This window comes from Galleria mellonella, unplaced genomic scaffold, assembly GCF_026898425.1.
Source record: "Galleria mellonella isolate WM207_F2 unplaced genomic scaffold, CSIRO_AGI_GalMel_v1 utg173, whole genome shotgun sequence".
Lineage (NCBI taxonomy): Eukaryota > Metazoa > Arthropoda > Insecta > Lepidoptera > Pyralidae > Galleria > Galleria mellonella.
Genome location: NW_026442016.1, coordinates 8,456,599 through 8,471,237, shown reverse-complemented (window position 1 = coordinate 8,471,237; position 14,639 = coordinate 8,456,599). Strand labels below are relative to the sequence as shown.

At 30.9% G+C, this 14,639-nt stretch overlaps 1 protein-coding gene across 9 annotated transcripts in view; it reads left to right on the top strand.

Annotated features, from left to right (window-relative positions):
- Nucleotides 1-14,639, top strand: part of LOC113515380 (uncharacterized) — a 52,018-nt gene that overhangs the window by 22,757 nt on the left and 14,622 nt on the right. For 6 of the 9 annotated variants that reach the window (XR_008252677.1, XM_031910419.2, XM_031910421.2 and 3 more), the window contains 2 exons: nt 1,471-1,574; nt 2,010-2,180. Coding sequence is in view for 8 of the 9 variants with exons in the window: in XM_031910419.2 (XP_031766279.1) it covers nt 1,471-1,574; nt 2,010-2,180 (275 nt within the window). In the remaining variant the exon portion in view is untranslated. The remainder of the gene's footprint in view (nt 1-1,470; nt 1,575-2,009; nt 2,181-14,639) is intronic. The other 3 variants (XM_026899564.3, XM_052893411.1, XM_026899565.3) reach the window with 1 other exon arrangement.

Genomic DNA, 14,639 nt, shown 5'->3' with positions numbered 1-14,639 from the left:
GTTTCTGTCAAGTATTCCGTTAGCATATTTTTCATTCCAGGTTGCTTAAATACGAATAAAAATAATATGAATTACAAATAATATGAAAATACAAGTAACACTTAATATATGATTATCATATTTTAATCTTATCTATTTTCACAAATATAGATAAATCTATAAAAGTGAGTTTTGACTTAGGAACAAGATATGTAGCAAATCTTAGGGTGTGATCTGATTGACACGGCTATGGTAGTACCGTGTATTGAATTTGAATATTCTCAATTCGTAAAGTTTGGAAATAAGTAATAGGCTATTTATAATTTACCGCAAATTATCTAGTCCAATCTAAGCAAAACATTCAGTTGAAAAGTTAGCAGAGGAAGGTAAATTCATGAATGTATAGCAAGCAGATAGTTTTGATTTGATAAGAAAGTTACATTTATCTTTAGTCTCGTATAGTCAATACTTTCCAGTAACTTCATGATATACTCGTATGTATATACGTACGTATTGATTGCACTTACAGTTTGTTTTCTGCGTGTTTCGAACTCATGATTGAGCCGTTGTAATTTAAGTACATTAATGTATAAAAAGTAAGAAACAAAGTCGTATATTTTTTCGATTTCTTCTGTTATACTACGCAAGGGATTTCGATACGTATTTCACTATCATTTAGATATTTTTTATGGAACGTACAATATGAACGAGCCATGCATCTATACAATAAATTACATTTACATTACATACAATTACGAATAGTACTTATTATAATAATGTTAATTTTATTTAAATGACCACCGAAAGTTTGCTATAAATTTATACTAACATATAAAAAAATTATATATATATATATATATATATATATATATATATATATATATATATATATATATATATTTTCTTTTATTTTTTAATGTACAATCTTAAAATTACTAAATCGATTTTTTAAATTCTATAATATAAAGCTACATGATCAACTAATAGCGCAGGCTATATATTATTTTCTATATCTATATATTATTCACTAGTTATATATTAATATAACACTATTATTATTTATATTTACTATACATAAGTACTTATGTAACCATAGACACAATGATAAACATTAAATAATAATAACCGCTAACATATCTACCACAGATTAAAGCTATTCACATTGTCTTTGTCTTGACGATCATGTCATAGGTTAAATCGATAACTTTCTAATGTTATTTAACAATACAACTTCGAATGTACTTAAGGCAACCAATGGCATTCGATTTATTTTTATTGATAAAATCTAAACCGGAAATAAATTACCTGTCAAGTCTACGGTACTTTTTATAATGTAACAATTAATATTACATTGTATTAAATTCAAGATAAATAAAAATTATATTCAAGAACTTTTATTCAGTCTTATTTGTAATAAACCATGAACTTAGATAAACCATAACAACGCAGATATTCTGTAACTCCCATAAACTTATTGTTTTATTGTTACAGAATCGATTTCAACAATCCCGCAACAGACAAGCCGGCTAACCTCGCCAACTCAGCTGTTCTGCGGATGTTAGAGGAAGAGGAACGCAATCGTAGGGGATATCCCAGTAAGTAAAAACATAATAATAATTAAGTACTAAATACTCATAAATGAACTCATAGTCTATTAATTAAAAAAAATGTAAAATAACATTCGTTGGAACAACAACTTGGAATAAAAAAGCTAATCTATAAAATAAATAATTCAAATTGTTTTGGTGATATTTTGTAATTCGTGCCTTATATCTTTGGTATTTGAGTTTTAAATAAATATATAAAATAAACTTAATAGTACCTACTAATGCGTGATGTTGTAGTAAATAAAATAATATACCTACCTATAACATAATCCTTTTATTATAGAAGCCCTTCTTCTCTTATCAACTACCTATCATCTATCTATAACAGTACAGGCAATACGCCGCCCGTGTGCCGAACGCATTTGTTCAGCAATGCAATGAACTGCTTACTAACGCTACTAATATATTGCACTGCTTCGCCAGAGTTAGATCCAAGCCAAGTGCAGGCGATATTGGACACCTTGGTTCACGCTGACCACCGATTTGACAGCTACTGGCCGCCAGACCGTTCGAAGATGAGATCAGCTCGCAGTTGGGACGGCCAGCTCAACATGACCGGCAATATTTATTCAGAGTTCATGAAGGCCACTAAAGGTACCAGCGAAGCCTGGTAGAAAATATTAGAGCGCTTTATGTGTAAAGCTAGATGATATACCTCAAGATGGAGGATCGAGTGTCAAAAAGAGATCAAAAATCAATCGGCTAAACGTCGTTTTTGACTGTCTGAATTTGACGTCAAAACATGGCGTGCAATTTTTCAGTATTGCAAGTTATAAAAAAAATAATTGGGCACTGTTTTTTGTCACGTGATACAAATATTAATATGTTCAATCTATACTACATCTATATATATAATATATTTATAGACGTTAAGTATTTTCTATATAGGTATTGTTGTTATTTTTCAACTGTAAATTGAAAGGTTATTTAAATTTACATTTCTCTCATACACTGAGTAATAATTAAATTATAAATAAAATAACTACACGTTGTGGTATCCCCATTTATGTATATATGAACAAAAACGTTGATCTGTTTTTAACAGAGCATTTGTATTGAGACACTCCATCTAGAGCTATATAATCTAAGTGTAAATCATCGTGCGTAACATATTCATAAACATAGCATATATTATTAGCAAAATAACAATGTATCAATCGCAGATTGTGAGATTAGAAATATTACAGTACCACTTTTATTAAAGTGTGAATGATATCCAACACGTAGAAATAGGCTATTTCGTCATTTACATACATATTATTTATCATGTTTGTGCAAGCTACGCACGTTTTTGCTACTTTATCTCTGTATATATCGTTCGAAGGTTCGGCATCCCTGAGTTATATCCTGAAATTCAATGAAAAGATCTGTTCTATTAACTAAAGTAGATCCCTCAAAGGGACGAGTGTACAATGCGTCCGGAGCTTTGACACACACAGTTCTGTCTTCAAACATGCGTTTGACATTTTATCGCAGGAAAGTTTAATTCTAATCCATCAATTATAGCCTTCATTTGTATTAAAATGCATCTATAATTAACAAATATTATCATATTATTGTACGCAATGTAGGACGACCCCCGGCTAGACGGAGCGACGACCTCATGTGCATTTCAAGGAGTCAGTGGATGCAGGTGGCTCAGCCCCATTCCTTATGACAGTCTATGGGAGAGGTCTATGTTCAGCAGTGGACAGATAATGGCTGAGATGATGATGATGATCATATTGTTTTACGAGTAAATAGTCATTAAGTATAGCTATCCAATCCAGCTTTTATCCGCTGCTGGCCTCTCTCTAGGTCATATTTTACCACAAAGTACAACACCGCATCACTTATGTACATCCACTTATTTCTTACAACACTTTTGAGATCGTCACTCCAAAGCATAGGGGTTAACCCACACTACTCTTGTCAGCACGAGATCGATACTGGAGAATCTTTCTTTGTCCTCAATTACCGGGTACACAAACTATGTGGTTAGCCTATTGTCACGTCAGTTTTCAGATTAATTAATCTATATTAGTCACTTTTATTCTTCTGTAGATATCTATGTTTCGAATTATATCACTCAGTGACACTCCAAACATTATCCTCTCTATAGCTCGTTGAATGACTTGAAGCATCCTTATATTGTTCACTCGATTATTTGCTGTGAGCAAGTAAGAGTAATTATTACTCTTTAAGCAATATCTTCATAGTTTTGGATATTTTCAATAGCATTATTCTCAATGCTAACATGTTATAATTCTGTGTGTAGGTAACACACAGAATTATAGCAAAACACAATACATGAGCTTTAAAATGATTCTTCATTGACACGAGATTAATGAATGAAAACTTTTCTATTTTCGGTTAGAGTGTAACGGCCGCACATTTTAATTTCGTTTGGGAAATGTCTGCTTCGGCTGATCTCTTCTTAGTACAAGAATCCGCCCACTGGTGACAGAGATTGTTCATTAGTGGAAAGAATTTGGCAAGAATTAGAGCCTGTCGTACAAAATGTGGCTGTACCTTGTATTGTTATTCGTAGTACACCACCGACACCGAAGGAATACAAACGAACGACATGCCTGAAACAGTGTTTGTTGGTAAAGTGCTCTCTTAATTTGTTTGTGCTAATTATGTGATTGACGCAAGGTGTACGCGTGAGTAAAATAGAACATCATTAACACGACTTAAGTGTGCTGTCACCGAGACCGTTGCGTAGATATCTTTCTTTAAAGTTAATGTCACACTAAATTGACAACTTTTTTGTTGATGTTATATTCCCTTCCTAACAGCTTCTAATATACGTACTTTATGCTTGAATTATTCCTATTACTCGTACATAAATACTATCAACTTTGAATATATTCTTATATATATTTATATTAGCATAATAACCAATATAACTTCAAATTAATCAGTTCGTGATGGTGTATGCTTATTTACAGTAAGACTACAGGAATACTAAAAGATCGTTAGCTCTATATAGAGCATAATGGAGCATTGCTTGAGACTAGAGAGCATTTTTATGCACTCCCGACCGAATTATTTTATTTTTAATTGATGAAAATAAAATGGAAACACAAAATGCAAGCGGAGCGCTATCGTTTTATGCTAGCGGGGTACTAATGTAGGATAGTATGTACGGAATTGAGGATAAAGTCGGACCAGTTAGCCAGGACTAAATAGGTATCTACTAGGTATTTGAGGTACGTGCAGTAGACACAGTACCTATATTTAGTAGAGATTTTTACAGATTAATAGGTAACAGTGATATCCAATTTCATACTCACAATAATTGAGTAAATGATTACTTAGGAGTACTTAATTGGATATGAAATTGAAAGTAGGTTCTTGAGAACATGGAATTTAATTAATAAATTATTGGATTTTCTTAATAAATACATTTATTATATTGGCTCCTGGTTAAGGAGATCATGAAAATTCTTGAAAATGTTAACATTATACATTTTATTAATTAATAATAAAATGTATAATGTTAACATTAAATATAGATACTTGCAAAATGTGGGCAAGTGAAGTGTTTGGTTTACATCAATAAGTGGTAAATGACAACGACATAAACTATGTATATGTGTATATATATATATATATATATCCCGTTTGAAATTACATCATTCTGTCATTTATTTGCTTTATTTATATTTTATAGAATAAAAAGAAGAAAAATGTTTGAATGCCAACTCGAGGCTATATGTATTTATAAACGACATTATACTTTATTTGTTTGTCACCACCTTAAATTGTTTAAGATTACTATGACATATTACGTTTTAACTTATTCTCTAAGAATATTTTATAAATAAAATAAGAGAGTGTAATAGGACGTATACTACTCATAACTGTATTGTCGAGTACCACAGTTGTTAACGTAGTTATACCTACATTAAACCCTAGCCCAATTTATATTGAACTTATTGGAAACTAACGTTGCAGCTGATATACTTATCGCCGTGTTTTATTAATAATATTTAATATTACAGGGATATCAAATATTAAAATTGAGATACAAATTATGGTATTGATTCAACAATTTTTTTTTTATTTGATTTAATAGACAAAACTTCTCAGCCACAACGGCCAAACTTTCTTTTCATCCTGTAGTTAATTCATTAGAAATCTATTTTTACCTGTAATTCTTATTGCATTTTCACTTAATTCCGGCCTTGATCTGTAGGTGTTTCTCAAAAATAACAAAAAACCGTTCGTGTTTGACGTAACCTGGAACTATTTCTGATGAGTCCGCAGTCGACGCTCGTTACACACTATGAATCAATGCTTAAAATTAAACTCTCGTCGAAAAGATGCAAATGACAAATGAGTATATTTTGATGCTTTTACTCAGATTTTACATTTTTTTTTTCTCTCTTAAAGTCACAACATCGTGAGGATGTCAACGTTTGCTACTGTTGCTTTTGACATTGAAATAGAAGTCCAAAAATTTAATGAGTCACCAGCAGTTGAGGGTAATTAACTATTTCATGTTTTTTTTTTTTTTATTAGTATTTAAAAATAGTTGCCTCTTTTTATAAAATAGCTAGATTTGCCGTCGTTTTCGTATCCGTAGATTATTATAAACTAACAAAATAGACCACCTATAAATGGTGTATCAAGATAAATTATACACAAGATTATAAGTTTGACCATCGGAAACATACTGTGATAACCACTCCAGAAAAAACATAGAGACAAACAGACAAAAATTTTAAAAAATTGTTTTACTTTCTGTTACTTTATTACCATCTGTTATATAATCTTTTTTTAATGTTTCCTATAGATATTATTGTCAAATTGAATTTTATTACATGTGCAATCTTAACAAAATTAGTGTGTCATCGATAAGAAAGTATGATGTTTCGATTAAAAAAGAAATTGGGCTAATCACTATCTAAGCAACGACGAAGAAAACAATCCTAACCAATATTATAAATGTGAATATGAGTTTGTTACCTCTTTGTGTCTTAACGGCTTAACCAATCAGTATGAAATATAGTATTTTCGTAGTATATGGAATGAAGAAAAATAAATTCTACCTTTTATTCTGGTTAGAGAATATATCTCGATCAAGCGAACGAAGTCGCGGGTAAAAGCTAGTAAACTAAATAAGTAGACTGTGCGATGTACCTATATGACTAAGTGCATTAGTATTACAGATGATTAAACCATACTACATAGTATTAGCACTGTCTAAACAACTCCAGCTTTCGCAATTTACGAGGACGTCTCATGGCTCTACTGGGTGATGTAATTGGGACCATGTACCATATAATCCCGGTATGACTGCAAAATTATATATGAACAACGTACTAATAATTTTATAAACAAAATCCTTGAGTATTTGCCCACGTCAAGGTCATTATTAGTACAAGATGCCAAGTACCTTGTGTTGTAAAAGCATATGGTTAATTACCGATTCAAATTAATTTCATCTACTCGTGTTATTTAATAAGATTTACTTTTTATATGTCTCTGTAACATTTTTTCTTTTTTAATTCTCACTCGCAATAAATGACTATTGTGGGATGATATTTATTATCCTTTTCCAAGCCTAAGGTCTTCCTATGTATTATTTACGTAAATTGCTTTTCGTGTCGAACTTTGTAACGAATTGTAATTTAGCATTAATATCTCCAATTTTCATTCATTGATTTTATTTTCTTTATTCGCATTATTCTTGTTTTCAATTTTCTAAATCGCCTCAGGAGTTCGTGTAAGGAGGAGATCTGCGTCACGATCTACAAATTACAATTATGAAAGTTGAGCTTCCATTTTTAAAGAAACAATAAATTATATATTGTTTTCATTAAACAGCACCATTCTGGTTAAATCAGCATTAAAATAAAACCACCCTGACATTGAGCACCTGTTTCGCAGTTGCTAAGTCACAAATAGTTACAAGGGCATTAAAAAAAAAGCTTTAAAGCCCCGTCAAACCATTCAACTTACCACATATCTTTTTTTTCTGAATATATATCAAAATACATACTTTATACTTATTTAGTATAAAAGGACAATATCTCGGTTACAAATATTATGTAAATTACGATTGTCACTAATATTGCAACATGCAACACCTAAATAATTCCCATGAGTGGACTTCTAAACCGACTTCGTGTGCGGTATAACAATTTCCCCCAATCTATCAACACGCAGAGTAATAAGCTAGAAAGAGACCGGCCGTGGTGTCCTAAAAATGTGGGATCTCAAAATATAATATGCGGTAGATATTTGCGCACCTACACACCTGGCTGGCAAGCCAACTAGTCAAACGTTGTCCTGTCCGGCAGTCGGTTGGCGCGTCTTGATCGTCTTCCAAATTAATCGTCTTTCACCGTGAGTCCCCTAAATTTATATTATACTAACTTGTTTACACGGTATGTTTTTAAAATAATTATCATCTCGTACTAAATACGTGATACGTCAAAATTGTATTTCAGTGAGTTTCAACTTTGTGTGTACGTACAATATGGCTCAATTTACGGTTAAAGTGCCCATCAAAATGTAGTTAGCTTGATGGCAGCAGAAGTGCAATTTACGCAACTCAGAAAATATAATATTTCTGAACTAGAAATCAAACAAAAAGCGTTCAATAAATATGAGAAATATCAGTCAACACATTCTTCAGAAATTTTGACTACTAGCAAACTGCCCCGGCTTCGCACGGTTTTATTTTATATAAAATATATAATATATTTTTATATAAATATAGTCTATGTTACTCGCTGTTAATATAAATTTCTATTCGTATAGGTAAAAACATTTTAAAATCGGTTAAATATTTTTTAAAGTTTATCCATTTCAAACATAAAATCAAATCGTTTCTTTTTATCATATTAATTTTAATTTAGATTAAATCACATAAAACATACTCATTTAACATACTACTCAAAAAAATATAAGATACATAAATAAGAGAAAAAGAAAATCAATGTTTTCAATTTCTTGTCTATAAAGTTTCAATGAACATTTATTTATCCACGGTTTAAAAAATATGTATTTATCAAGTTTTAAATTAGATGGATGCCTTTACTTATTTTATTTATAATACAATAAAACGTATTTATGTACGTGAACGTTCTCTTTGAGTTTTGTATTTGTATAAAATATGTATTTACGTATACGTATAAGCAATTAGGGTATCTACTACGCAATGTTTTGATATTGAACGAAAGTTTATAAATGTTAACTTTGAGGTAATTGTGGCTTGTGTACAAAATGTATCTTTTAATGTGTATAATTTATAATTGGTCGTATATTGAATCAAGATACATTCATCGTGGGAGTAAATATACGCTTGACTGATAACTGAAGTATCAAATGCTTATATACTAATTAAATTAATGTAATGTTTATGTTTATAAAAGTAATAAACGTCGCTTAGAAACGTGAACCATGTACATTATAGAACATTATAATTAATTATAATTAATGCTGTGCCGCCCATGGTGTCTCATTCCGCGTTTTTTATCAGGAAATATCATTTCTGACTGTTTCATCTTATTCTCCTGATAGTAAAAACGGTGAAAGTTTAATAACATCCGATTATAATAGTGCATTAAAATAGTAGCAACAAGTGCGCAAATACCCTATATATTCGTGTATATAATATACATTGTATTATTCTAGAACATCTAGAGATATTGTAAGAGTACTTTTCTGTAAGCAATGTTATAAGGTCCTTGTTTTGTTTGTCTATATCGCCATCAAAAGTTTTTTTTTTTTAAAAACAACAATTGAACCCAAGATCTCGACTTTGTGAAGCATGTGATGGTCCCCCCCTTTTGCACCCCTTATAATAATAACCCTCTAAACTAACCTACACATGGAAAACCTACAAAGCCTAAGAAAAGCCTACGAAGGCTTAACCTAATGAAATCTATGAAAATCTAATGAAAACTTACCCTAAAGAATGGCCTAACACCCTCAATATAACCCCATACCTATATTGCCTTATACACCCCAAACACCCTATGAATCATATAAACCCTTACAATAAACACTTAATATTGAACAGATCTTATAGTAGAACACTTGATCATCTCGCCAAATAAATAAATGTGTGATCGTCTAGTAATGTAGGACCCGTTGTGTGTGTAATAACCAAAAGGTTCTTTAATTGGTATATGATAGGAGTTAAATAATGAAGATGATTGATAAATCTTTAAGGATTAAGAATAATTAATGAATTATACTCATAATTCATGTAACTAGGAAGTTATGTTAATTTAATAGTAAATTACAGAATAACTGTAATAATAAAAAAAAATGGGGGAGCGGTCGGGCCCCTCACACGCCCGGACCAGTGGAAGACTTTCCAACTATCTATAACTCTTCCTCCAAAAAGGTAGGGAAGGGTATTACTATTTATTAATGCACTCTGATGGTAATAAGGGAATGAGTATTCTCAGTTCCAAACCAAACATAAGTACATTTACTTCAACATTACAGTGGCTCCACCAGCCCCACGATGCTTCCAGTATAAATTAGTGCTTGCCAGAGGCAAACGGATCGGAACTGAAATCCCAGGATCACTCCGACACGAGAGCTTACTCATGGGCGATGACCCTTTCAGTCCTATATGGCGACATAGAGATCACCCACTAACAGTACGAAACTGTTTCCCAGCGTCACCCTGTTACGAGCTTACTCAATGGGGGTTTCCCTTCGGCTCCACAAGAGATCAGACCAAGAAGCGAGATCACCCAGACACCAGAACCTACTTTGATGGGGCATAACCCTTCGGCCCTATAATGTGACATTAGAGATCACCTGTGAAGACAGTCCGATAGAGATGAAGATTTGTGTGATAGGGGATACCTTCCACACCCTGGAATTGGCCAAGCCATATAATGTTGATAATTGCTATATCATAACATAGCATTGTCAATTTAATATTATTTACTTAATACCAAGAATACTCAAGGTTCAAGTTACATCTGTTGATTAGGCCAGAGCCTAAGAACGAGTAGTCCAACCCATAGGTCGAGAGCTACTAAAAGTAATGAGTGCTATTGAATGAATTATAAGTCCAGTCAATTATATATAATATTATTGTTGATTAACCACATTGTGAATTAACCAATTATTTATTCAGAGAGATATATCTAAAGGAACTATAAGTCCTTTAAAAGACACTGATTAATCACAAGTTAACAACGTCTCGTGAAATAACCAATTGGGTTTTCTATAAGTTTGAGGACACTAAGTCCAACAAGCTATTATTGTGTTGAGAGTAATAGAGATCTTTTGTAATATTTGTAGAGGTTTGATTAATCACATAGTGAAATAATCAGATTAAATAATTATGTAGCTTTATAGAGAGGACTATAAGTCCTAATTGGTTGTTGTCTTCAGTACTGATAAATTACACATTAAAGTGCTAGGTCAAATATTATATATAAGTATATAGGAAGGACAATAAGTCCTATTTGTGTATGTTGTAGTAGTAGATGTATATTGAATAATTATAATGTGAAATATATATATTAAATATATATTTGTATAGAAAGAACAGTAAGTCCCATACAATTATTGTAGCTGTACTACAGTTATACTATATCTACTTCCTTTTAGTGTCTTAGTAAACCTATTTACTAAGAGGATTTCTCAGATAAACAAGTGTTTTAGTGTTTAAATCATCATGATTAAATCCCTAAGAAATTAGGTCTTTAAATAATTATCATATCATTTAAGTGAAATTTCTCATATAAATAATCCCAATATTTCCCCTACAGTTATTATAAAATAACAGAAAATTATATAAATTTTCTATAGACTTAGATATAGAATCATAACGTGTATAATCTCCTTTTGTTTGACATCTGTCACATTAATGACGTATTGAATGACGTATTGATGTATTGAATTGAATTTTGATTATCTATCACAACTGTCAACGTAACAAATACTAGCAAGTTTGTTTATTTGTATTTGTTTAATATAATTAAATATAAAATCATCATATATCAACCGTAATATATAACTAAATTATCAGTGATATAAATAATCAAGGTTTACACCAGTAATAATTAATAGTATCCAGTAATGCTGCACTTTTAAATTCATATTAGTAGCCAAGCTTACTTTCAAATTCAAGAATGAACAGAAGATTAGAAGTTTAACATTCTTATTGCAATTGTACTTGCAATAATATATACATACAGTACTAATTATCAAGAACATTCCTCAAATACATGTGTGGTGAAGATTTTCCCAATATGCTATCTATTTGATTCCTAACCTCTAATGTAAATTTATTAAAGAAGTGAATAATCAGTGTTAGTGTTTGCTTTATTAATATTTAAAGTAATTGTCCTAACTTGATATTAATAGGTTCATATCTCCTTGGATACAGCCCAACATATACAACTAACTCGATAATGAAATTTATAAAATACTAATATTATTTTTTACTACTTGCATATCTCCATTCTATTCCCATAAATATTCAAAATATGTATATTAAATATAAATCCAATAAAGATTCACTAATTTTAACCCTGTCTGAACCTGTCCAGTCAATATAGCATGAACAAACAACACACATACAAACCTTATCGCCATGACAACTTCCTTTCTAAATATGAGTAAAATACATAGCCTCACAAGTGTCATACAGTACCAATTTTATACTGAACCTCATACCTAGTTAAGAGTAAATATAGTCAGAGAATCTTTTAGTACTTTTATTACCATTAGGAATTAAATCCACACCAATAATATCAGCATAATTAAATATTATTAGAAACCAGTAATACATACAGAATTGTTATTATCAGCTTGCTTACTACAATAAAATCAATATTAAAGTTTATAATAAATCAAGACAAAATATCTATTTAAATAATACAGGCTTGTTTACCATAAACACCCCACAGTCACATGAATTTATCTAATAACACAATTAATAATGTATTAAAAGTATTACATTCACATAATATTACATGCAACAGTTAAGCTGTTTCTTTGTACATCTGGTGTAAAACAAATCCCCACATGTAATCATGGATAATCAAATATAGACTAAGAATCATTAATCTGGTCGACCGAGTAATGGTATAAAAACACTTCACCATGAAGCGTTAAGTATGAACAGATATTCCAAACCAACACTGTAATAGTGTAATAAATACAAATATTTCATCATCATCATCGTCTCAACCATCACCAACCCACGACTGAACACAGGCAATTTCCACCGACTGACACAAGGAACGGCCCCACAATACACATAAAACAGTCACTCCAAACAATGGAGGTAGCCCACACCGCACTTGCATTCACAGGGTCGCCACTCAATAACCCCTCTCTCTCATCAATGGCTGTTTCCCCAGCAATGAGACCAGACCATAGTCACTTTAGTCTATTATCCTCAATAAATAAATAAATACTTTATAATAACTAGATATGAAACTGTTAGTATTGTAATAGTTCAATAGTTGATTCAATAAGTATTTTCCAAAACTGGACAATTAGAACATTGAATCAAATTGATGAAGTTCTATCAAACGACCATATAATTGGATTTTGTATATGAGTAGAATAACGTAAGTACGTAAATTATATTGATGTAAACTTTGTTCAAATGTGATTGCATTTAACGATATACGCATTACCTAAAGGTATATGGACTCGACTAAATACGTATTTTAATAGTTGTTGGGAAAAATATTAAGTATAGACTTTGCCTGTGATCACAGTCAAAAATCTAACTACGTAGTAATAAATGGAACAAGCTCACCGGATTCTCCAGTCTTCTATTGATTAATTTCACACACTTAATCCATAGTAATACACTAAGATCTCAAACCCCTTCATCGAACCAGTCCCTCCTAGATCTATATCCTAGTTATTTTTTTTATTTTATTGCGCAGTTCCTTAAAACACGACTCCTGCGCCATTTTTTTTCTTTTTTTTTTTTTTTTTTTTTTATTGCGCAATTCCTAAAAAGCAACTCCCGCGCGCCCGCCGATCTGCCGGCTCTCCTTTTTTTTTTTTTCTCTCTATTCTTTCTCTAATAACGTCATAGATTATGTCACCGAAGGGTAGATATTTCAATAATCAGATTTAGCCTATTATTCGAACTGAACTTTTCTTTAAATTCAATTTAATTATATGTTAACGTATTTTGGTATTTTATATTAAATTGATTATCGAATTTATAAAACTTTAAAGGCTCTCATAAACCTTATTAAACTGTGTTGTATGCATCCTTTTTTACATCTGATGATAAAAGGTAAACTATAATTTAGTTATATATAAAATATAATATATTTTTGTTTAATTTATTAAATTTTCTTGTGACATCCACTACACTTTGGAAACACATCAAAGGAGTTTCCTTTCTGTGTCAATATTTCATACATGGTAACGTCTTCTCTGTACGCTATTGTGAACCTTGACTTTAAAGTTTGTTTATATTAAATAGCTCAGTTTTCGTAGCGGTCACCCATAGGAACCCCTGTTTCTTTTATGTACTTATGGTATTAAACCTATTGTACTATAGGCGAACCGTCACATCCGGCCCCCTAATTATCAAGGAGTTTACCGGATTGATAATTATAACAAGATAAGTTTATTGTTACAATTTTTTTTCCAACCCTAAAAATGTACTTCACATATGTGTATATAATTTAACTTTACAGAGCTTAAGATCATCATTTAAATTTTTCATTGATTCATCGATACTAGCCTAACACTCTGACATTCTTAAGACTCAAAACAATAAAAGTATTAAAAAGATCTTTAAACCCGAAGTTATGTGTTGTTGAATGTTATGTGTATGAATAGCCTTAAAATTTCTACTCAATATATTAATAATTAAGCATAATATTTATTTATGAATAGATTTGTAAATAATTATTTATAATTAATTTGCATACGCTGTAATGATAGAGTGAATCCATTAAATTTTATAATTAAAATTTTTATACTCGTTTATTTATATGTAATAAATTCAATGCATGTAATTACAATGTCATAAACAGCATAAATGAATACAATCCTAAATGTGTGTAAAGGAGTCTATAAAACCTAAATGTATGAAAA